Consider the following 25,432-nt stretch of genomic DNA (forward strand, 5'->3'; position numbering starts at 1 on the left):
ATCTCCCCATCCTTTGTAACAAGATGTCCTTCCTCATTCTTTAAGCGCCAATATGGTCTGTCCTCCCTTTTTTACTGTTTATATACTTAAAGAATTTCTTGGAATTTTTTTTGCTCTCCTCCGCTATGTGTCTTTCGTGTTCTATCTTAACTGCCCTAATTACACCCTTACATATCTTGTTGCATTCTTTGTAAAGTCTGAATGCTGATGATGATCCCTCAGCCTTGTATTTTTTGAAGGCCTTCTCCTTTGCTTTTATATGCATTTTTACATTGGAGTTAAGCCATCCAGGACTTTTGTTCGCTCTTTTAAACTTATTTCCCAATGGGATGCACTGGCTAATGCCCTTATTTAGTATGCTCTTAAAGCAAACCCATCTCTCCTCTGTGTTTGTTTCTAAGATTTTATCTCAATTTATATCTTCTAGCAAGGTTCGTAGTTTAGGGAATTTGGCACTTTTGAAATTCAGTGTATTTGTGTTCCCCATGTGTTTCCTATTTGTGTGATTTATACTTAAGCCAATTGACGCTGTATCCTAAATTGCCCCGTATTTCCACATCTGATCAGGTCACAAATAGAAATAAACATCTAGGATTTTTTTAGTTTACTGTTGGTAAAAGAATTTGGTTCAGACCATGGTATACAAGTTTTCTCTCAATTTTACACATGCATAAGCAATCTTACATAATTTTTGTTTGCTTCTTGCAAGTGAAACATTAAAGTATACTGTGCAGCATTATATATACAATATTCCACTGCAACATGAATTGGGTAGCTGAGGCTCTGCCATATAACATTTTAATGACCTGGGGTGAGGTCTTGACTTCATCTTGAAGTTTTTCCAACCTGGGCCTAGGCTCCTAGGTGCTTCACAGGGACAGGATACTTGCAGACACCACAAGGGGTCTGCACTTTATAACTATACTCTATGGAGAAGAAAAATGCTCCCTTGCAGTGGGGCAGCCAAAAAGCAATTTTACTACTTAATCATCTGCTCCCTCTAGGCTACAAGACCAGTCCCCTGCGGCCTCTTCTCCCCTACCTTTTGGCGGCCCTCTGAAGTCACAAAGTACAATGCAGAGCCTATAGCCCTGCATTTAACAAGAGGATGCCGTGGGACAGTTCACTGCTGTACATAGGGTGAAGAGGAGAGTGACGGCTGCCAGGGGAGTGAAGGATCACATAAGTAAAAGTACTTTTTGCAGCCCCTAGACCTAAACGGGAATTACACCCTTGCAGTGTGGGGGCAGCCCTAACACAAGGGAGCATTATTCCATTCCCTGGAGAAGGTTTATTAATTCACAATAGTATATCTCAAGTCAGAAATTTAGATTTCTTTAGCTTCCTGTCCTGGAGACACAACAGGAAGTGAGGGGAGATATCTCACAAAAGTGAGAGAATGCCCCTTTTGAAGATTTTCCCCCACCTCTGGTTTCGGTGACAATTTTTAGAACTGTGCTGGATATCCAAATGACAGCTGTAAACAGTATACGAAGTGAGAGTGAGGCCATAGACACCAGTAAAAACCTTCCAGTGGTTCTAACCCTTCCACGCTTCATACAAAGCTAAAAAAAAGTTGGGGCTTTTGATATACTTAGATGCAAGCAATAACTCATCTAACTACTGCAATGATATCACAAAAATTATATAAATACTTTATTGCATATTAAGTCATTCGTGAAAAACATGGATTTCATATTACCATTTCAATGCAAAATTTTAAAAAATAAATTATTTTTTTCCAAGTGTATAAAAAAAAAAAAAAAAAAAAAAATTATAAAATAGGTGTACAAAGGCATATATAAAATATGAAAGGCATCTGTGTAGTGTAGAAAAATTGTTCATGCTTGAATTTTTATTCCTTTTTCAATGTCAGGGTAATCTTCCTCTTCTGGTACAAAAATAGATTCTAAGGAAAAAAAAAGAGAAAAGAAAATATTATACAGACCATGTTATTACACATGGGAAAGTATTTATTGCCCTTGGTTTTTATTTATGTTTGAATGTTTGAAGGTTTTAGGGTTGCATGTGCTAGATAAGCCTTAGCCTTGCATCTTCTGTATCTCACTGCAGAAAAGCTACGGAAAGAACTGGAGATGCCTGAAATTTAAAGGCAGATATCTGTTACAATGTGGTACGATAATGTGTTGTTGCGTTAAAGTGGATCTTCACCCTCAAATAAAAATTTCCTCCTCTCTGCTACATCAATATTGCATTCTTTTTCTTCTTTTTTTTTTATTACTGAAAAGGGTTTGGTCCCACCTCTTGTACACGTAACTCACCTAGGTGAATGACATGCGCTTTGATCGCTGTGCCTCCTGGGATATGTACATCACAAATCTCAGGAGGTAAAATAATCCCCCTTCATTAGAGTTTATAGCAGCAATAATAACCCTCAGGATAGATGACAGTGGTAACAATACTAATCCTCAGTACAGCTGTCAGTGGCAGCAATAACCCCTTCCTCTTTTATTGGTTTTAGTGACAGTAGCAGCAATATTAAACCCCCAGGTGTCAGTAATAATGTCAAAAAGATAACAAATCTCCCATTCACTATCAGTGGTAATAATTTTAATCACCCCCCCCCCCCCCCCCCTTTATTGGTGCCGAATATGTTAACTCACCTGAACACATGCTGCCGTGTTGCTGGAACTACGTTATACCTGTCTGGTAGCAGATCTCTACGCTTGGCAGGTAGTGCCTACATCACTTTGAAAGCTACATGCTGGAGCAAAGAGAACACTCCAGCATGCAGCAAGCCGCTGCCACTCTGCATAAGCTGTAGTTGGGACCCGCAGGTCACCAGTCGAACAGCCCTGGATTTAAATTATTCAGAAATTTAACTGCAGGCTCCTTACTGGAGTTCTGCTGTAAAATGCAAATTTTCTAAAAACCTGATCATTTCCAATAAAATTAGAATTCACTGTCCTGGAAGGGCTAAAACACTTTACCTTCACTGTGATCCAGGTCTGGGCGGCAGGACAGAAACAACCAGGCAAGTCCAACTAGCAGCGTTACGACCAGATTGATCACAATCCATGGCCGAAGGATCTGTACTTCTGTAGCCTCTTGCCTGAGATCAAAACAGAAATCAAATGCTATGGTAAAAGAACAATATGTCATGTACAAAAAAAATATAATTCACCTTCTGGGAATTCAGTGTCAGCCAAAAGGACTTCATGAAATGCCACAAAACTGAAATTCATTGCTTACAGGGGATAAAGGTTAAAAAGAAAAAAAAGAAAAAACATGGGCTAATAAACAATTCCTGTTTAATACATACTTTAATTTAGACCCAGTGACATCATTACTGTGTCTCTATGCTTCTCTTTGCAATGCAGGCTGATTATGGCTGCTGGGAGGTGCTGAAAGGGTGCAGTATATTCTTGAAAACACCACAGCACCCTGTCTCAGTACTTTCTAGAGTTCTCAGCACTGCTGCAAGCAGCTGGTTGGCTCTTGGCATGGGGTACGCAAATATCAAAATGCCCTAAAGTGGAAATTCACACAAAGGGGGCAGTTCCGCTTCTATGCATCCTCCTGTTTAATTGTCAATTTTTTTTGGGGGGGGGGTACCTGGTTTTGACAGGTACTGCTGGTCAGATCGCTGCAGCATTCTGAGAGGAAGTTGCCCCCCCTTCTGGAACACATCACAGGTCCCAGAAGACAGCGGGACCATTCACAATCGCAGGGTGGCTCACACATGCGCAATGAGAAACGGTCTGTGAAACCGCAAGGCTTCACTGCTGGTTTCCCTTATTTAAAGATGCCAGTGCCTGGACACTAAGTCGATTGAAGAATTGGCTCGGGTGAGGTCAACGCTGGATCTCTGGACAGGTAAGTGTCCGTATATTAAAAGTCAGCAGCTGGGGGGCGTGGCCAGGACCGGCATGTGAGAGGACACAGCTCCCGCTGTTGATGCGTGATTGATCCCCCCCAGCCTACTTACCGAATCCACATCGATTTATACAGCTGGGCACTGAACCTGGGACCCCTGTGGAACCCCCGCAGGCTCTCTGCACTAGAGGAATGACCCGTAAAGGACAGACTGAAGCCGTGGATCCTAACTGCCAAGATGGAGCCGCCGCGTTCACACTGAAGGGGACTCCTCGTGGCACCGACAAGATGAAGGACCTGAGACCCAAAATGCTCAAGCCTCCAAAGACCCAGGGTAAGGGAGCTCCAAGGGAAATGCTGTACTACGCCCAGAAGATGTCAGGGCTTCCAGGAACAGAATAGCCATTCCGCTCAGAGGGGACGGTCCATCAGCAGTCGGGGGTGCAGACGCAGGCGGCCATCTTAGCTGCTCACTATGCGGACGAAGAGGCAGATCCCATGGTCCTGGCACAGCACAGTTCAGAAACAACTGACATGGCTCAGCCCACCTTAGAGGACATCCTTAGGGTGGTGAACAACTGCACAGTGTCTGTGAACACTTTGAAAGAACAGTTTGGGGGCCTGGGGGAGGATGTGTCGCTGCTGAGGCAGGATTTACAAAAGACCCGGGAGAGAATCATGGCTGTGGAGAGTAGTGTCAGTGACATGGAGGATCAGTTACCTCCAATAGCCCAGGATACCAAAGCTGCATATCAGATGGCAAGAGAAGCAAACGATAGAGCGGAGGATATGGAAAATCGTCTCAGATGAAATAACTTAAAATAACGTACGTATTGTGTACCTATGCTATGCTGTATCCTGCGAAACTCCAAATTACTGTGAGGGGTCAAGCTCAATTCTTTGAGTCAGCCAAGGAAGCTTCAGCATGGCTCGATCGAAATGAGCAGGCCCTAAAGCAACAACTGCACAAGGTGGAGGACGACTGACATCTGACTCCTGGTTATGCTATCCGGACCCAAGTTTAAAAACGTATCTTTACTGCTTACTATATTTGGGCAAATAATTATCGCTATAATGACTATTTTTGCCCTGTTGGCAGTTTACGACAAACAATGGTTTGTTTGGTATGCAGTTTTGGTTCAAATTTCTTTCATCAGCTGGAGTAACTTCTGTTACAGTTCCAGAATAAGAGATCCGGTTCAACAGTACAAAAACCTTGTTTTGCCTACATGTGTGGTGCTTTTTGCCTTCCATTGCTTGCAGGGTGATGGGCAGGACAGTAGCCCTAAGTACTTGGAGGCTTGGGGACTCATTAGCCCAGGCCTCCTCATTCACATTGCTTCTTTTACTGACTTGCCTTTCTCCAAGGCAAGGATCCCTATAGTGTCCTGGAATGTCAGGGGAATTCATTCTTCCTCTTAAGCGTACTATGATCTTTAGGTGCCTTAACAAAATTTACCCCCGGGGTATTTTGCTTTCAGGAAACTCATTCGACAGCGGAGACAGTGGGCTGTTTATGTTACTCCTGGGTGGGGAGAGTCTACCACTCTACACATACAGTGCATATAAAAAGTCTACACACCCCTGTTAAAATGTCAGGTTTCTGTGATGTAAAAAAATGAGACAAAGATGAAATCATTTAAGAATTTTTTCCATCCATTAATGTGACCTATAAACTGTACAACTCAGTTGAACAACAAACAAATCTTTTAGGTGGAGGGAAATAAAACTAAAATAATATGATTGCATAAGTGTGCATACCCTTACATTAATACTTTGTTAAAGCACCTTTTGATTCTATTACAGCACTCTGTCTTTTTGGGTATGAGTCTATCTGCATGGCAGATCTTGACTTGCCAATATCTGCCCACTCTTCTTTGCAAAAACACTCAAAATCTGTCAGATTGCGAGGGCATCTCCTGTGCCCAGCCCTCTTCAGATCAACCCACAGATTTTCAATCAGATTCAGGTCTGGGCTCTGGCTGGGCCATTCCAAAACTTTAATCTTCTTCTGGTGAAGCCATGCCTTTGTTGATTTGGATGTATGTTTTGGGTCGTTCTAATGCTACAAGGTGAAGTTCCCCTTCATGTTCAGCTTTCTAGCAGAAGCCTGAAGGTTTTGTGCCAATATTGACTGGTATTTGGAACTGTTCATAATTTCCTCTACCTTTACTAAGGCCCCTATTCCAGTTGAACACAAACAGCCCCAAAGTATGATTCTGCCACCACCATGCTTCACTGTCGGTATGGTGTTTTTGTGCAAGACATATCTTTTGGAATTATAGCCAAAAAGTTCAACCTTGGTTTCATCAGACCATAACATATTTTCCCACATGCTTTTGGGAGACTTCAGATGTGTTTTTGCAAAACTTAGCCGGGCTTGGATGTTTTTCTTCGTAAGAAAGGGCTTCCGTCTTGCCACTCTACCCCATACCCCAGACATATGAAGAATACGGGAGATTGTTGTCACATGTACCACACAACCAGTACTTGCCAGATATTCCTTCAGCTCCTTTTAATGTTACTGTAGGCCTCTTGGCAGCCTCCCTGGCCAGTTTTCTTCTCGTCTTTTCATCAATTTTGGAGGAACATCTAGTTCTTTGTAATGTCACTGTTGTGCTATATTTTCTCCACTTGATGATGACGACTGTCTTCACTGTGTTCCATGGTATATCTAATGCCTTGGAAATTCTTTTGTACCCTTCTCCTGACTGATACCTTTTAACAAGGAGATTCCTCTGATGCTTTGGAAGCTCTTTGCGGACCATGGCTTTTGCTGTAGGATGCGACTAAGAAAAAGACAGGAAAGACCTACTAGAACAGCTGAACTTTATTTGGGGTTAATCAGAGGCACTCTAAATGATGGCAGGTGTGTACTGACTCTTATTTAACATCAGTTTGAATGTGATTGCTTAATTCTGAACACAGCTACAACCCTAGTTATAAGAGGGTGTATATACTTATGCAACCACATTATTTTATTTTTTATCTTACTTCCTCTCCCTAATTGATTTCTGTGTGTTTTTAAATTAAGTGGTACAGTTTATAGGTCACATTAAAAAAAAAGGCGGAAAAAGTTCTGAAGTGATTTATCTTTGTCTCATTTTTTTACATCACAGAAACCTGACATTTTAACAGGTTTCTGTGATTATAAAATGACTTTTTATATCCACTGTACCTCCTACTCGAGGGGGGTTAGTGTTTTGATCTATAGTGCTCTCGACTACCAGGAGTATGACAGTAAAATAGACATGGAAGGTCGTTTTGTTTTCATTCATTGTCAATTTGGTTCATTGACATGTATATTGGCTTGTGTCTACATACCTCCGCCCTTTACGGCTGCCTATTTGGATGGCAGGCTGGATGTACCATTGCTTGCAATTGGGGATTTTAACTGTTTCTTGAATCCAGCCCTAGATAGACATCTAGTCCCTAGGTCCTCTGCCCTCACAAGGGTACTCCCTTGGAGATGCTGTTGCAAGAGGTGGGCTGGGTGGATATCTGGCAACATCGTAACCCTGCTGTCAAACAATTTACATGTTTTTCTAAAACACATGGTAGTCTGTCTAGAATTGACCTGGGGGTGGGCAACTCGAGCATGCTGCATTTTGTCTCTGATTTGGTATATAGACACCGTAGCTTAGTGGCACACCTCACCAGGTCCCTACCGGTTACAATACCTAAAGCCCCATGGAAATTTAACGCATTCTAGTTGAAGCCATTTCATTCTCATGATGGAATGGTGGGGAGCATGCGCAAGTTTTTCACGTTCCAGGGTCCTAATGTCTCAGGCTTACAATAATGGGAGGCCTTTAAGGCTTACTTGAGGGGCCTATTGATAACAGAAATGACTAAAGTTAAACATGCTTCCTCAACACTAAAGGCTGAGGTGGAGTCTAGGGTTCAGGTGCTGGAACAACAATACATTGCAGATCGCTCCAACTCTGCTAAGGAGGCGTGGCAGGCTGTCAAATCTGCCTATGAGCATTTGCTCTCTTCGGCAGAGAAGAAGAGATTTTTCTCTAAACAGGCATTTTTTGAGGCGGGTGAGAAAACCAGTCACCTTTTGGTGAGGATTTCAAACTCTCACCAAAGATCCACTTGCCATAGGAGCTATCAGGTCCCGGGCTGGTCCCCTAGTACGCTCGCCCGAGTTGATTGTGCAGGAATTAGCTAGTTTCTACAAATCTCTTTACTGTCCTGGCACCTCCTATGTCCAGGAAGATCTTGACCTGTATCTTCAAAATATATCTTTCCCAGAACTGTCAGCGAGCCAGAGGAGGGGGTTGGAGGCTCCACTTACCATAGAAGAACTTCATGAGGCAGTTGGTTCTTTTCCCAACTGCAAGGGACCAGGGGAGGATGGGATCCCCATAGACATATATAAATATTCTGAAGTCTTGCTACCACTTTTGCGGAAAGTTTTCAATATGTCCCTGGAGAGGGGAGTCCCCCCCCCCCAAATGCCAAAAGCAAATGTAATTCTATTACTCAAACCAGTTAAGGACCCAGTCGACCCAGGTTTATATCGACCAATTTGGCTACTGCAGAGTGACATCAAGAGATCCTGGCAAAGGTGTTAGCAATTCACCTGAATGGAGTTATTACACCTATTGTGCATGCTGACTAGGCAGGCTTCATGCCAAATAAATCCACGGCCATTACCTACGACAGCCGTTATCTAAATATATCTTCAGCTGACAATATGGGTAGCAGATCTTTTTCATCACTAGATGCCACAAAGGCATTTGATAGCATTGACTGGAATTATCTATGGGCAGTGTTAGAGAAGTTTGGATTTGGTCCTAACTACATATCTTGGGTACGCCTTCTTTATAGTCAACCACAGGCTGCTATTCGGGCTTTTGGCACTTTTTCGCATGCTTTTGCACAGAGGAGAGGGACTAGGCAGGGATGCCCGTTGTGCCCTCTCCTTTTTGCATTGGCTATTGACCCATTGGCAATTGAGATCAAGGCTAATTCACATATTATGGGCTTCCATTGTGGCTCTCTGCAAGAAAAGGTGATGTTATACGCCGATGATACCCTGCTTATGTTGGGCGATACTGATATTCCTTTGCAGGGGGCTATGACAATCATCAAATTCGGTGGATTCTCCGGACTGCAAATAATTTGGTCAAAATCTGCCCTATTTCTATTAGATGGTAATGCCACACCATCCTTTTCATGCCCTATACCTAATACTACCTCGTTTAAATACTTGGGAATTCAGGTTACTTCCAGCCTGTGGGATTGTAGTCGTTTAAATATCTCCCATCTCCTCCAACGGTTTAGGGATAAGGTCAAAATGTGGAATGTCCTCTGCTTATCGGTGGCAGGGAAGGTAAATTTGATCAAAATGATACTCATGCCACAACTTCTTTATCTTCTTTTTAACGCCCCAATGGTTGTTCCCTTAAAGATTTTTAGAATAGTAAATACCATTTTCCGTAGCCTAATCTAGAAAGATTAACCTCCCAGAATCAAACTAGAACATCTACATAGGCCCAAAGATGACGGTGGGTTGGCTTTGCCCAACCCATTGCTGTATTACCTGGCAGCACAGCTGCAACATCTTATTGGCACTTTCAGGGCTAACGGGGACTCAGTGAGCAGGACATATAGTTCTTCACAGACAGTAATGCTCCATACTGTTTGCAGAGGACCTTTTCCAATGGCTTTGGAGGCTCAGGCCTTTGCAAAGCTGCATAAAAAGTACCCGACCTATAGTCTCGTTCAAAAGGTATGAAACAAATCCAAGTAACTCCAGAAGGCAGATGGCTATACTGATTATAGTCCTATTTGGCTAAATGTCACCTATACTGAACTAACTAAACTGCAATCTGGAGTCAAGTGGAAAACATATGGGGTTACACACCTTAAGCAAATATTTCATAATGGGGTGCTTCAGACCTTCAATGCCTTGCGTGATTGCGTACAATCTGCCATCCTCAATGCATTTCCATTACCTACAACTTCAGCATGCATTTACAGCACAGAGTAAGTCTTCGGAGTGGCATCTATCCCCGACCCCAGTGTTTAGTCTCATTAAAGGATGCTGACTCATCTAAGGGTTTTATTTTACATTGCTACATCATACTATTACAATCTTATTTGAAACAGCATCCCCTGAGAGTGTGGGAAAAATGGGAGAGGGATGTTGGTCATCTGGATGGGGAGCAATGGGAGAAGATGTTTCAGGCGGTAGGTACCCGCTCACTGAACGTGTCACAAAGACTTACCCAGTTATATATACTGTTGCGGATATACTATACTCCCCATAGACTCCAGTTGATGAACTTGCAATCTGAATCCACATGCACACGTTGTAAACGTGATAAAGCTGACAATGTTTGTATACCAATCTTGGATAATAAAAAACCTTTTTTTTTAATTTTTTTTTAAATTTAATCCAACAAAAAAGTCAGCAGCTACAGTAGTGTTTGCTCCTCTTTAATGAGTAGGCATCAGTCTGGGCTAGTGAGTGATATTAAGATAAGAGCCAATAAATGAAAGGGACAGGCCAGGGACAGTCAGAATAGAGCGCAATGGGCATCCTCCAGCCAGAAAAAGAGTCTGACTTGCTACAGCTTCTAATTTACATTGAGTAGTTTACAGTGTGCAGTGAAATTAGAGTAAGGAATGTCAACTGTGCAAGACCAAAAAGGGAAGGCTGGAGTTTAGGTTTAATATAAAGGAAATGGGTGCCCCATAAAAACCATTTTTAAATTTGAATATGTATCTCTGCAAAGAGAAGTCAGTTTGCATTGGAATATATGAGAATTAATCAGGTTGATATCTTTTTATAACTAACTTGTAAAGTGCTGACAGTTTCTATGTCTTTAGAATGAACTATTCATATCAGATCCTGCCCAAAGATGCTTGCAGTCCAATATCCCTTAAGCCGTGTACACGAGCGGACTTTCGACGGACTGAACTCCGAAAGACTTTTTGACAGACTTTTGACAGAGTTCCGACGCAACGGACTTGCCTACACATGATCACACCAAAGTCTGACTGATTCGAACGTGATGACGTACGACCGGACTAGAATAAGGAAGTTCATAGCCAGTAGCCAATAGCTGCCCTTGCGTCGTTGTTCGTCCGTTGGACTAGCATACAGACGAACAGATTTTTCAACCTGACTCGAGTCCGTCGGAAAGATTTGAAACATGTTCTATTTCTAAAGTCCGTCTGATTTTTCGACAGCAAAGGTCCGACGAAGCCCACACATGATCGAATTGTCCGGCGGATTGGTTCTGTCTGACCTTTGCTGTCAAAGTCCGGTCGTGTGTACACGGCTTAAGGCTCCATTAACACTAATGTGTTTTTTGATGCATTTTGCATAAATGCAGGGGAAACTTTTTAACATGAGTTCCCTATGGAACACGTTCACGTGAATGCATTTTTGTGCCTCTGTTTTTGGAAAGGGTCGGGGACTTTTTTTTCCCCCGCAAAATGCAGTATTTTGCATGTAATAGACTTCAATGGACCCGCATCCAAAAACACAAGTACTACGTTTTTACCACGATTTTTTTTTTTTTACACTGTATATAGCTGGTTGCTAAGGAGGGGGTTGGGAAGCTGGCCACTGCATCTTTAACAACCGATGAGTCATCAGCTGTCAAAACCACACACACAGCGTGGGGTCCCCCCCAGGTCCATACCAGACCCTTGGGTCTAGTATGGGTTCGGAGGGGACCACCCCCATGCCAAAATGTATTAGAAAAAACAAACACAAGGGGGCCCCAGATCCTGCCCCCCCCCATGTGAATGAGTATTGGGTACATTTTAAAAAATGTCTTCTTCCTCCTCTGGGCTTCTCCCGCTTCTTCCTCCCCTCTTCTCCCGCTGCTTCCTCCGCCACAGCTCCCTCCGCCGACCCTCCTCCAATGCTGCGTTCCGCTAATCTGTCCGCGCGGATGTCAAGCATTTCTTAGAAAACAATGGGGCGTGACCATCAGATGACGCCATCCATGACGTCACCCCCCCGGGCATGATGGGGCCTCCGAATGATGTAATTCTGATGGCCAAGCCCCCAACGTTATCTAAGAAATGCTTGACATTGGTGCGGACAAATCAGCGGGACGCAGCATTGGAGCAGGGTTATCGGCGGGAGCAGCGCGGAGGAAGAACAACACTGGACAAAGAAGACAGGAGAAAGAAGAAGACCGGAGGAAGAAGTAGCAGGAGAAGCCTGGAGGAGGAAGAAGACATTTTTAATAAAGGACTTGTCAAAAACTGTCTATTGTGTTTTGTCACACTACACTACTTTTTTGGTGAATGGGTAGGAGTACAATGTACCCGATACTCATTTACATGGGGGGGGGGGGCGGGCGCAGGATCTGGGAGCTCCCTTATTAAAGGGGGCTTCCAGATTCCAATAAGCCCCCGCCCGCAAACCCCGACAACCACTGGGCAAGGTTTGTTGGGAAGAGGCCCTCGTCCCCATCAAAATTGGGGCAAGGTGCTTTGGGGTCCCCGCATTTTGAGGGACTGCAGTCTGGTAAGGTTCAGGAGGGGGGAGGAGGCACTCGCTCGTTTCACCCTTTTCCTGACCTGCCGGGCTGCATGCTCGGATAAGGGTCGGGTATGGACCTTTTTTTATTTTTCACGATTTTTTTTATCCGGCAAATTTTTTTTTTTTTTTACATTCAGTTGTCAGCGGGGATGATGACTTATCGGTTGTTAAGACCGCGGTGTATGGCTTCCCGGCCCCCTCCTTAGTGTAAAAACAAAAAAACGATAAATCGCTGTAAAAACACGTGTCCAAAAATGTGGCAAGCACCGCAAAAAGCACTGTAGACACGCTCAAAAGCAACATGCATAGATGTGAATCGAACCTAACACAGTTATGAACACACACAAACAGGAAGGCCAACATGAGTGGAAGCCAAGTAACCTCCCACCAAAAGTGAGCACATACAAACTGTCTTAGTACTGCCAGACAAGAGTGCTAACCAAGTACCACTATAAAAACCCAAACATTATCTTGTGTGTAATTGTGCCTTTTCCATTTAAGTGTACTCCCCAAATATACCATTTCCTTTACACTACAAACATTGCAGTATTAATATACTGTATGTATTACAGATATAAATTACTTTGATGCTGACTGTTCAGATTAAGCTCAATTTCTTGTGCACCAAGCTATATTATTTTTTTTAGTAGCTGAATAAGACTGAAGTAACAGGAAACAGAAAACAAACCACAATTTACAAGGTAGGTTGGGATGGACGATGTACCTTCTAAAACTTGGGGATTACTTTATTAAAAAATGAGAAGTCATTCATCCAAAAAACAACAAAAGCAGCAATCTGAGGGCCCATTCACAATACTGTGCTGTGATAAGGCATGCTGCATGCATTTGTGGAACGTGCTGTCATTGATTCTGATTCAAACTCTAACGAATCTTGCCCATGAAGATGCATTACAGCACAGCGCAACATATTTGTGTGCACTGCCAGAAATGGTACACGCACTTCTTTTGGTACATTAGGTAGCCCATTCAAATAAGCCAGCTACCTTAACACAATGCACATTAACACACATGATAATTGTGATTGGGACAGTTTATGTAATGAGCCTAGTATGTTTTTGCATACTCAGGCAAAGCAGGGAGGTTTTGTCATACCTCAGCTGATGATGGAGGGATAGTAATATCTTGATCAACCAACCAGAGTGAGATTTGGCCTCATGCAGGTAAAAGGGCGGTGAAAGATAAGCTTTTGTAACTTTAAAGCAGCCGTGGTCCTCTTATTAGGATTGGATGGATTATGCTTAATGGGCTCAGCTTTACAGAAAAATCGTAGAAGGTGAACTAACACCTTAACCCTCCCTGACCCGCTGGTCGCCGTTTACTTACATCCAAGCGATCCTGAGCTACCAGGGCTCCTGCAGCCAGTCCAGCGTTCTAGGGATTTGAAATCCCTACTCTTCCCCTCCGTCTATATGCAGTGCTTCCAGGAAGGAGCAGTTTGGTCAGCACCATCACACTGAATCAATCTGGTCCATCGTAGAAGTGCTGCACAGAGAACAGTGGGGATTTCAAATACCTGTACTGGCTGCAGAGCCCTGACAGCTCAGGATCACCGGAGGTAAGTACCAGAGAGGTGGGGAGGGTGTATGGGGTTAGTTCACCTTTACATTTTAGCTGTAGAGGTGAACTAACCATTTAAAGTACACAAGGTACTTTAAACCTGAGCACCGTGGATAGGGAAAACCTTGTTGGTATTGACTAGGTACAGCGGCATGTATACTTTTGCTGTTGTTCCAAGGGGTAACAATACACTGTCCAATATAAATGCAAATGATGCAACTCATCTAAGTTCTGGATAAATAGCATATGTTCAGAAATGCAAGAAAAGATTTACTGTTGGAAACATTTTGTAGGGAGAGATCTGCCTGTCTATAACTGTTTTAGATTATCTTCTTTAACATGGTTTTAAATGGGGTTACATTGTTTCTGCAATGAGGAATCTTCAGCAAAGGTCCTATTTTTATTTAATATAATGTCAAATACATGTATAAGCAAAAGTTTTTTTTGCTTTGAATAGAGGATTAAAACCCCTATCAGTTTATATTTTGCGATGTGTCCAGTTTGGAAGATTTTACTTGACTTGAAGTTAGAGAAAATCTCTATAAAGTGAAGAGAATTATTCTCTTAAGCCCCATACAAACGGGCCAAATATCGGGTAATAGCCTGTTCAAAAGAAACCGGCCGACTTTCAGGCAATGTTTACAGCAGCCCGTCCAACAAAAGGCCGACTGAATGTCCGGCTTCTGGCAAAGGGGCATGACCAAAAAAAGTCACCCGATCGGCATCCAATCAGCGCTGGCAGCCAATGGCTGAGAACGCTGACCAGTGTGTTCTGGCGGGGGGCTGTCCCCCTGTCAGAACACAATAGCTGAGTGGGGAGATCACTGTACTAATTGATAGTTTGTACCAGGCTTTAAGCCACTTTCACACTGGGGTGCTTTTCAGGCATTTTAGCGCTAAAAATCGCACCTGTAAAGCACCTCTCATGCCTCCCCAGTGTGAAAGCCCAAGTGCTTTCGCACTGGGGCTATGCACTTGCAGGACCGGAAAAAAGTCCTGCAAGCAGCATCTTTGGGGCGGTGCGGGAGCGCTGTATACACCACTCCTAAACCGCCCCCACCATTAAAATCAATGGGCAGCGCTGCCGAAGTGCCCGCAAAACGCTTCGGCAGCAGCACTTTTAACCCTTTCCTCGGCCGCTAGCGGGGGTTAAAAGCTCCCCGCTAGCGACTGAAAGCGCCGCTATAACAGCGTTAAAGTGCAGCTAAAGCCCCCGTCCCAGTGTGAAAGTAGTTTTAGGCAACTGTCACCTGAACAGGTGTCCCCATAAAAGAATTGTTCCCACCTCTTGTTCTGGTGACAATTATATTTTGGATAAACCATCACTTTCTGCCTTGATGACAGAGGTAACCAGGACAAATATAGAGGCTGAAGCCATCCAACAGGCTAGATTAGGGTTAGCATTCTAATCTGGCCCTACTCCATCCAAAACTAAAAACAAAAAAAATAAATAAATAAAAGAAAGAAAAAAGGATAAAAGGGGGAGGTTCTGACTACACATACAGTTTAAATTGAAAATGTTTTAAATGTAGTTATTAAAAAATATATATATTGCTTTGCAATCTAATTAGAGCAATAACTTGCTGGAAAATAAAACTATGAAAATGAACAGACTGCACAAAATGAACTTACCACAAGCTGCCATTCTGTGTTGGAGGTGTGTAGAAGTTTATCCGATCACTTGTCATTTGTTGACTCAAAGCAAAAAACAGAGCTACAACGTATACTGAAAGAGAGGATTATTATTATTATAAAAGGATTTACATAGCGCCAACAGTTTGCGCAGCTCTTAACAAAATAAAGGCAGACATTACAATTTGGTACAAGAGGAATCAGAGGGCCCTGCTCTTTAGAGTTTACAATCTAAAAAGGGAGGATCAATTAATACAAAAGGTAATAGTTGTGGGGGATGAGCTGATGGAGGAAGTAAAACAGTGTATTAGCTAGAAGTAGGATAGGCTTCTTTAAAGAGAAGGGTTTTCAGGGATCGCCTAAAGATGGATAGATTAGGGGACAGTCGGACAGATTGGGGTAGGGAGTTCCAAAGGATGGGAGAAGCTCTGGAGAAATCCTGGAGGCGAGCATGGGAGGAGGTGACAAGGGAGCTAGAGAGCAGGAGGTCTTGGGAGGACCGAAGAGAGCGGCTTGGTTGGCATTTTGGGACTAGGTTAGTGGTGTAGCTGGGGGCGGCGTTATGGATGGCTTTGTAAATTATTGTTAGTACTTTGAATTTTATTCATTAGGTGAGTGGAGGCCAGAGGAGGTATTGGCAGAGAGGGGTGGAGGACACTGAATGGTTGGTAAGGTGGATGAGTCTTGTAGCGGCATTCATTATGGACTGAAGGGGGGATAGTCTATGTAAAGGTAATCAATTGAGGAGGGAGTTGCAGTAGTCGAGGCGAGAGATAACCAGGGAGTGAATTAGAAGCTTGGTGGTGTCATTAGTTAAAAAGGAGTGTATTCTGGAAATGTTGCGGAGCCTAAGGCGGCATGATTTGGACAGGGATTGGATGTGGGCCTGAAAGGACAGTTCAGAGTCTAAGGTTACCCCTAGCACCCTGGCATGTGGGGACGGACTGATAGATGTGCCATTGATCTTGACAGAGAAGTCAGGGGAATGGGCACGTGGGGGAGGAAATATTAAGAGCTTAGTTTTAGATAGATTCAGTTTGAGGAAGTGGTTTGACATCCAGGCTGATGTGTAAGGAGACTGATGGGGTGAGTTGAGGGGCAGAGAGATAGATTTGGGTGTTATCAGATGACATAATTAGGAGATAAAATCATCAAGATTCAGTTTGATATAATAATAAAGACACCTGGCAGTGCTTCCAAACGGCTACAAAGTAAATAAAATTGCAACTTTTCAATTAAAAATATTGTCAGCTACTCCTGATTCACCGATTTGTAAAATATAACTACAGGTAGATCAAATTGGTCCAGGCATAGTAAGAGCAATGAACATTAAAAACAGGTACAGGTGGGAACTCTTAAATAAGAGTCTATTAAGACTCCCACCACTGTCAGAGATGTACAACCATCTTATTGTCTTTAATAAAACAAGCCTCATCTTAGTAGATCCTGTTTTGAGGTCTTCAGAGCATAAAACAGGCAAACTAGAATTGTGGTCCTCATTGACATCTAGGCTCTAATGCCGCGTACACACGGTCGGACTTTTCAGCTACAAAAGTCCGACAGCCCATCCGACAGACTTTTGGCGGACTTTCAACGGACTTTCTAACGAACGGACTGGCCTACACACGATCACACCAAAGTCCGACGGATTTGTACGTGATGACGTACACTGGACTAAAATAAGGAAGTTGATAGCCAGTAGCCAATAGCTGCCCTAGCGTCGTTTTTTGTCCGTCGGACTAGCATACAGACGAGTGGATTTCTGGGTCCGGCGGAGTTATGACGTAAAGATTTGAAGCATGTTCCAAATCTAAAGTCCTTCAGATTTGCGGCTGGAAAAGTCTGCTAAAGGTCCGGTGAAGCCCACACACAATCGGATTGTTCGCCGGATTTGGTCCGTCGGCGTCCGTCAGACAAGTCTGGTCGAAAAGTCCGACTGTGTGTACACGGCATAAGAGGCCTGAGATAACTACAGATGTCCAATTCAGCCAATTAAATTTATATATTTTTTTCTGCCTGAAGTTGGGCTTTAAACTATAGCTCTATTCAATAATAAGAATTGAATACAGAAGGAAAGAACTGTTTTTTTGCACCCGCTCTTTCCTCCTATGTCACACTGACAATCTCATCACTGCCGGGATCAGCAAGAAAATTAGTTGCCAGGGCACATTTTAACACAGGTAATGTGCATCTGATTGATCGAACTGAAATAGCAAAACTGTTTATTCTACACAACTATCAATCAGAATCAAATTTGCATTCTCCAATTGACGTGGTTCAGTGGATGACAAAAAAACAAAAAAAAAAAAAGGAGGAGGGGGCACAAAAGAGTGCATTTACCTCAAATAGTTTATTTAAAAAACAAAGTGCAAAAAACATACTCACAAAAGGCCATATGGCTAAAAGCTTTGAATCTAGTAAAACCCAAGTGCTGACATCAAGGCTGAGATGTGGAAGTCCCATACAAGGACCTACTGTAGGCATCACTCAAGCACAGATGTAAACGCTGACCTGCTTTGAAGGACAGACCCTCTTTCTCCGAGCATAATTCGACGGTTAGTCTCATCACAATGTCAATGGACCTAAAAGTGCCATGTGACCATTTCTGGGCTGTTCCTCCCATAAAGGGGAGAGGCCCCCATACATAAATACTGTTCACCTCACAGCGTCAACACACTGCACCATAGTACACTATGAATACTAATAACTGCCAGTTGTCCTCAAACCACCACATGCTGCAACAATCTATATACAATACAAAGTGTATATCAGTGTTCACAAACCAACGTACTAAATCAGCGACAGCATCCATTAGGAAGGGCAGCAATCTTACCCTGTATTGTTAATGATTCCTCTTTGGCTCTGGGCCCCACATGACAGTAACAACCCAAAATATGTGGCTGCTGGAACACATGCCAGAATTGGTGGAACACAAGCTGTTAGGCTTCCCCTGGGGAGGAATTCATCCTTTAATTCCCAGTGGCTGGCGAAATGTACGATATCAATAGGACTTTAGCCCTGCTTGAGCACATACGCAGCTCCAGTGGGTGGGTGCAAAACTAGGGATGATTACCGATGATTTTTTTATACTCCCCCACGCTAATGGGTTCTCCATCCCCAGGATTAAGCTCTGGGGGCGGAGCGAAACGCATTGAGGGCTTGGCCTGGTGGGAGCCCTGGCTGAGGTTGTTTCTTACATCACCACATCACATGCACGGATATGCGCCATTAGGGATTCCTCTTCTGCAAAATCAAGGAGGCTCAAGAAAATAATCATTGGATATCCAAATCTAAAGCTCTCCATAGATGACTTGTTTTTTCGACCAGCCAACAGGCTTAATGACAAAAAAAAAAAAAAAAACAATTTCCTTCATCCACACAAGGATGGAGGAATCCTCCACGCTGGGACAATTTTTTTTTTTTATAATATTCCTGTTTGACAGAAGCCGATCTAAGCATCCACTTCTGTTGAAAAGGGACAGCCACGGATGGATCAAACTTTGGCAAGTCCCTGCTGAACCAATCAATATTTTGATCCATCTATGGACAGTTTTACAGACATTTCTTTTTTCAGAAGTTTAAATCAAGCCCCAGTCTTACTATGTGCTTTATGGACAGAATGATCTAAACAAACTGGAGTATCTTAAGAAAAATGTTTATCTTTGCTAATGTTAAACTCCTCTTCTTGTGTGCTCATACTGTTATTACTATTTAGCAAAAATTCCATCCACTGGGTAGGCATGGAAATGTGCTGCTTCTTAACACTGCATAAATTGTTAAGTAAACAGTACTTTAACTCAGTTGGTGCTAACTAAGCTGCATCCCATCCCGTATATAGCTCCACTGTATGGCCAATTGTTTTTAGACTGTAATGGAGAAGACATCCACTTGCAATACACCAAGGAGAAGGCTACGTGATGGCTGGTAGAGAAATTCACTATCGGACCTCAGGTCAGCAGTTGGGGTGTTTATGGGATGGAGAGGGCCAAGAAGGCAGCTGAACTTAGTTGAATTTAGTTAGCAGTACAATTTACCTTTAGGCTTTTACCCAACAGAAAATCAAGAAGCACTGTAAATGGGGCAGTAGATGTGAGGCCAGCTTTAACAGACCATATAGCCATTGCAGATAAAAAATAACACCATGTCAAAAACTATTCTAAGCATAGATTACATGGCAAATAACCTTTCTGCAAATTAAATAAAAATTGAACTATAAAAGGTTATTATGGATGTCTTTAAAATGGAACAGGATACACATTGCCGATGATAAGAGGCCTCGTTTACTAGTTATCTGAAAGGAGATATTCTGTATCATTAAGGCTGGACATACATTATACTATTTTCTTGTACAATTTTCCTTTTAGATTTGACAAAACCATATAATGGAGGTCAAACCTAAACAATTTCAATTTGTATGCAATCAGGCAGGCCCTTGCACTATACTGTATAGTTGAAGGCAAGTCTAAAAGGAGATTAAAAGAGAAAATTGTATAAACGTATGGCCAGCTTTATAATGTCCAGGCTGACTGCAGATGGTTGCAGATATGGGTAATAAACATTATAAACTTTACATGATATATTATAGAAACTTTGGACTCATTTTGTAATAAAAGATGGCAGAGGAACTTGGATAAGTCCTGAACAATATTATTATTAATAATAAAAAAAAAAGATATATATATAAATCACTAAGCAAATATTGCTAAGTAGTGCATTTATAGATGTTTGTAGAATAGAATTATCCACACTTATCTACTTACAGAATGATGCCACAGCTGAAGGATCCAATGCAATAAGACCACGAAATGCATTCGATATACTGGCCAGATCAATCCTGGTAACAAATATAAATACATTTAGAGAACTGTACATAGTTATCATACACACATACACACACACACACACATTCCACAACTAAGCAACAGATGAAGTGACTAGCTTTGGTGTAGCTCATAATCAAATACACGTAATGCAATACTTGAAAAAGAGACATTCCAGGCTCCCTGTTGGGTACACCACAGGATATAAATGGTCAGAACAAATCCACTTTCATTTAGAGAGTGTTACTAAACCCAGGACCCTGCATTTACTATATCTGGTCTCCCACAGTACACAGAACATGGAAATGTAATTATTTTAGTAAATATAAACTACTAAATACCTTTTCTCATGAGCAATCAGAGCAGTCTTGTGACTTCTATCAGTGTCCAGCAGACAACTGGTTAAAGCTTGTAGGAGGAGTTTTTATTCTCCCCTGATTGTCCTATGAGGCTGTGTGACCCCTGACCCGCTGTATGGGCAGTGCTGATTGGCTCTGTGCTGTTCACATGCACTCTCCCAAGAAAAGAAAACTCTCTAGCAATACACACCAAACTGAGCATGTGCAGCTTGCCCCCAAGGCTCTGTTCTATCAGCAGATAGATTGGGTCTGTGGGAGAAGGGGATGATCAAAGACATCAGAATCAAACACCCTTATTACACAATGCAGGGGATTAACCCTTTAGGTTCCATAGTGAGTATAACAAGTATGTTTACTGCATATACAGACTGATTTTACTGTTGTGGGTTTAGTAACACTTTAATTCTCTATCAGTCCTGGGGGTGTCATTTCACATGCACATAGCAAACATATCACACACAACAAAAAAGGAATTGTTGAAAAATTACCTGTCAAAGGCAGAAACTGCGCTGAGGGCCAACAAACAATACAGCAAGCTCTGGGATGGATATGCCAAGTCTTTGTAGATTTCCAGAAGCTTGGGAAGAGTAGTTAGCTGGCTACCAGCAAGTACATAAATGAAAACAATATTCCATACTGTGTAACCAGCAAGGAATCCACTGCAGAAAAGTCCGATCACCCTGCAATAAGAGAGAAAATCATTCAAATTCATATTTCTACTTCAGTTCAATAAAGGACATTTGCATTGCAAAATCTTGCATTCAAAAGAAGCACCCCAATAAGGATTATTTGTGTTGAAATATTGCAGAGCAAAACATATCCATTTTGTTATTTTAGAAATGCTACAAATATTTTTTATAAAATATCTGTACTTTCTACAGTATCACCACGCCTATTAAGCTGGCTATACATAATACAATTTGATTGTACAATCAGTGTACAGCCCTCTTTAGATTTACCAAAACAATTTACTGTAAGAACCTACCTAAACAATCTATTCAGTCTGTATCCAATCAGGCAGGCCCTTGTGCTACATATCTGTTGGTAGATTTAAGAAGATTGTACCAGTCAGATTGTCATGGGCATGGTCAGCCTTAATGCCATTACTAATGTGAAAAATGTTTACATGAAGTTCAGTCAACTGTAAAAAATTAACCCTGCATTGCAAGGTTAGTGGCTTGTTTGGATTAGGGGATTACAAATAAGCAGCAATATGTACCTAATATGTCACCCCGTAGCAGTCAGAGCCTTCCTCTGCTCTCTGACACTCCTGGTATGCAGATGAGCCTTCAATGTTCCTGCATTGTATGTGGTGATGTAAGAGAACCTGTGACCAGTTGAGTGGTAAAAAGAAGTGGCTCTACCTGGTCACAAGTTAAGGAGGAGCAAGAAATCGGGTAAGCAGGTCACCTTATTCCTTACATGATAGGCCCAATTGGCTTTTAACCCTTACAGTACAGGGGGAAGTGGGTGTAGGTGGGGGGCTGATACTCTCTGGAGTTCACAGTTCAGCTTTAAATTTCTGTTTCTACTTGCAGCCTTTTTTACTTCTTAGTGTGTCATAGTTGAGCAAAAAATATTCATTCTTCATAGACTAATAATAAACTCCATAGAAACTGTCATATACTACAGAGCTGTAGATTACATTATCTCACATTGCCCAAAAAAATAGTAAGTTGCAATGGTTTTTAAATTCAACAATCACATTTGACTGGCATTCATGTTTAAACACAGCACTGGTGACTTCACCTGAAGGCACGATGTACAGTAAGAGAAACGTCCATGCTGGTCCATGTTGGCTTAACATCCAAAAAATCGTCAACTTGTTCTGTGGTTTTGACAATACCAGTTCTGTCAGCAGCTAGAAATTTTCCTAGAGTAAAAGAACAAAACCAGCTTACTGAGAATCCATTGTGTAATAATGGGGTAATAGGAAGTCAATGTATTCTTTGCACACAAATGTTATTACACAAACCTGGTGATTACACCTTATTGTTTTACAAAGAGTTGGTGATTACACCTTACTGCATACACAACATATTGGGAGCCATACATGAGCCACAACATAAATCTGTTGTATTTTCAGTGCGATGTATGTCTTTTCCTGATATTTTTGTTATTTGCAATACATAATTCCATTTTAATATGTATGTGTTTTAAACAGAGTTATAACTTCAACCTAATGAAATGTGAACCCGCAGAAAAACAAATCAACTCCAGTGATGTAATACTGTATGTCTGTCGCTCTGCTTCATTTACTTTTTTTTTTTTTTTTTTAACATAAAGTTTTTTATTTAATAAAAGCAAATACAAAAAGGAAAAAAAAAAAGGAAACATACAGTTGATACATTGTGCAGTGGTTACAATACAAGGTGTACAAATGTTTAACAGCGGATGTTACAGAGCAAGTCCTACAGCACATATATGAGCACCATAAGTAGGTCAGTAGGAACAATGATGGGGGGAGGAGGACATACTTGAATTGAGGATAGTGTGGCTACATCCCTTCTAGGACTTCCTCATCTTTTCCTTAATAGTAGACTAGTGACTTCAGCTTCGTGTACAATATAGCTATATACTATATAGGTATAGGGGGGGCACCCTAGGTTCACAGATGACCCATCATGGAAATCAGCAAAGTAGAGCTAGCTTGCATAGATCAGAGTCAACATGCCCACTGAGCATGGGGAGGAGGTTTGCATCCGCGTGACAGCTCTCTATTCTAAGTCTAGGTGCTCCGCACATATCCAGGGATCCTAGATTTTCCCAAATTTTTTTGGGCGGTTACGACTTAGATACGTTAACTTATATATCGGTAGTGCCTTATTAATGAGATTTTTCCACAGACCTATCGATGGGGGGGCAGATCCCTTCCACTGTAGCAAGATCGCCTTTCTGGCGTAGAAGGCTGCATAGAATATAAAGAGTTTTTTAGCTCGGGAAGCATCCAATGTGTCAACTATTCCAAGTAGTAGGGGTATTGGGTCGCAAGGAACTTTTATTTTGCCAATTCGATTTATCGTGTTAACCACTCTTCTCCAGAACGTCTGTATATAGCGGCAAGACCAAACCACATGGAAGAAGGAACCTTCCTCTGCCGCACATTTGGTACAAACCGGGTTGTTAGTGGAGTATATTTTGGCTAGACGCTGAGGAGAGAAGTAGGCCCTGTGCAAAAATTTTAGCTGGATGAATCTGTCTCTGGCAGAGACCACCAGGGGTAAATATTGCTGGATAACCTCTTCCCAATCGTCATCGGCCAGCGAAGGTATATCCTTCTGCCAGATCGAAAACAACTGCAAGACTTTAGATGTGTCCAGGCCTGCCAGGGCTGTGTATAGATTGGATAGGGTCTTACCCCAATCCTCCTCGCCCAGCAGTCGCTCAAGCCCAGTAGTTATGAGTGTCGGGGGTGTGCGAAATTGGGAGTGGTAGGCATGCCTGAGCTGTAGGTATCTGAAGAACATGTTGTTGGGTAGTCCTTTTTGTTGTTTTAGGGTATCAAAAGGGAGCAGGCCATCTCGTGATACTATGTCCGCCACGGTGGTTATTCCGTAACGGGCCCATAGCACTGGGTCTGGGATGGTCTGGAAGTGCGGTAGCCGCGGATTCCCCCACAAGGGTGTGCGGGGGGACCAACTGTCTGCTCCTCTAATCTTGCCCCTAACCGTCTCCCAAACCTTCAGAGTAGTTTTCATTGAGGTGGTAACACCAGAGCTAGATCTGGGCCCTCTGTGTATCAGGTTTCTCAGTTCTGAGTATGAGCCCAGCAAAGCCGCCTCCAAGGTGGAGGCAGGATTCGCTGATTCCCCAGACAGCCACCAGCGGAGGGTAACCAACACCGCTGCCCAATAATACTTTTGGAAACACGGTAGAGCAAGTCCCCCTAATGTCAGAGCAAGTTGTAGAGTAGATTTAGAGATTCTAGGTATGTTACCGTTCCATATAAACGTAGTGATCACAGCGTCAATTTTTTTTTAAAAAGTATTCAGTATATGTATAGGTGTCTGTCTAAAGATATAAAGAAATTTCGGCAATATGGACATTTTTATCAGGTTCACTCTGCCTACTGGGGTCAGAGGCAGTGTTTTCCAAATGGTGCATTTTTGGGTCAGAGTGGACATTATGGGAGATAGGTTAAGGGGGATAAACTGCGCAAAGTCTCTGTGTATTTCTACTCCCAGATACCTAAATTGAGAAACCTTTTTGAGGGGAGTGTTTACAGGTATCGAGGCTTCCCCCGGATGCAATGCAAAAATTACCGATTTGGTCCAGTTAACACAGACGCCAGAGAACACACCAAAGATATTAATAAGTGACAGGGCAGCACCCAGGGAGTCCTTGGTGTTCCTGAGATACAGCAGGGTGTCATCCGCATATAAGGATATCTTTTCGAGCACCGTGCCAATCATAATTCCGGTAACCAAAGGGGAGGATCGGAAGAGGATTGCCATTGGTTCTATGGCCAGGGCAAACAGGGCAGGGGAGAGCGGGCAGCCCTGCCTGGTTCCTCTATGCAGATAGAAAGGTGGCGAGATTGTCGTTCCCGTACGGACCCTAGCCCGTGGGGAGGTATAAAGGGTTTGTACCCAGGATATAAATTTAGGACCAAGGCCGAATCAACGCAGGACCTCCCATAGATAACACCACTCTACTGAGTCGAATGCTTTCTCAGCATCCAGGGA

At 42.6% G+C, this 25,432-nt stretch overlaps 1 protein-coding gene across 1 annotated transcript in view; it reads right to left on the bottom strand.

The window, feature by feature from the left end:
* Positions 1-1,759: 1,759 nt before the first annotated feature.
* TMEM237 (transmembrane protein 237) overlaps positions 1,760-25,432 on the bottom strand; it is a 100,333-nt gene continuing 76,660 nt past the window's right edge. The window contains exons 7-12 of the mRNA XM_073635217.1: positions 22,497-22,620; positions 21,236-21,427; positions 20,329-20,402; positions 15,569-15,662; positions 2,952-3,073; positions 1,760-1,909 (exon numbers count right to left, since the gene is read on the bottom strand). Of these exons, the coding sequence (XP_073491318.1) occupies positions 1,842-1,909; positions 2,952-3,073; positions 15,569-15,662; positions 20,329-20,402; positions 21,236-21,427; positions 22,497-22,620 (674 nt within the window). The 3' untranslated portion in view covers positions 1,760-1,841. The remainder of the gene's footprint in view (positions 1,910-2,951; positions 3,074-15,568; positions 15,663-20,328; positions 20,403-21,235; positions 21,428-22,496; positions 22,621-25,432) is intronic.

This window comes from Aquarana catesbeiana, linkage group LG06 (assembly GCF_042186555.1).
Source record: "Aquarana catesbeiana isolate 2022-GZ linkage group LG06, ASM4218655v1, whole genome shotgun sequence".
NCBI lineage: Eukaryota > Metazoa > Chordata > Amphibia > Anura > Ranidae > Aquarana > Aquarana catesbeiana.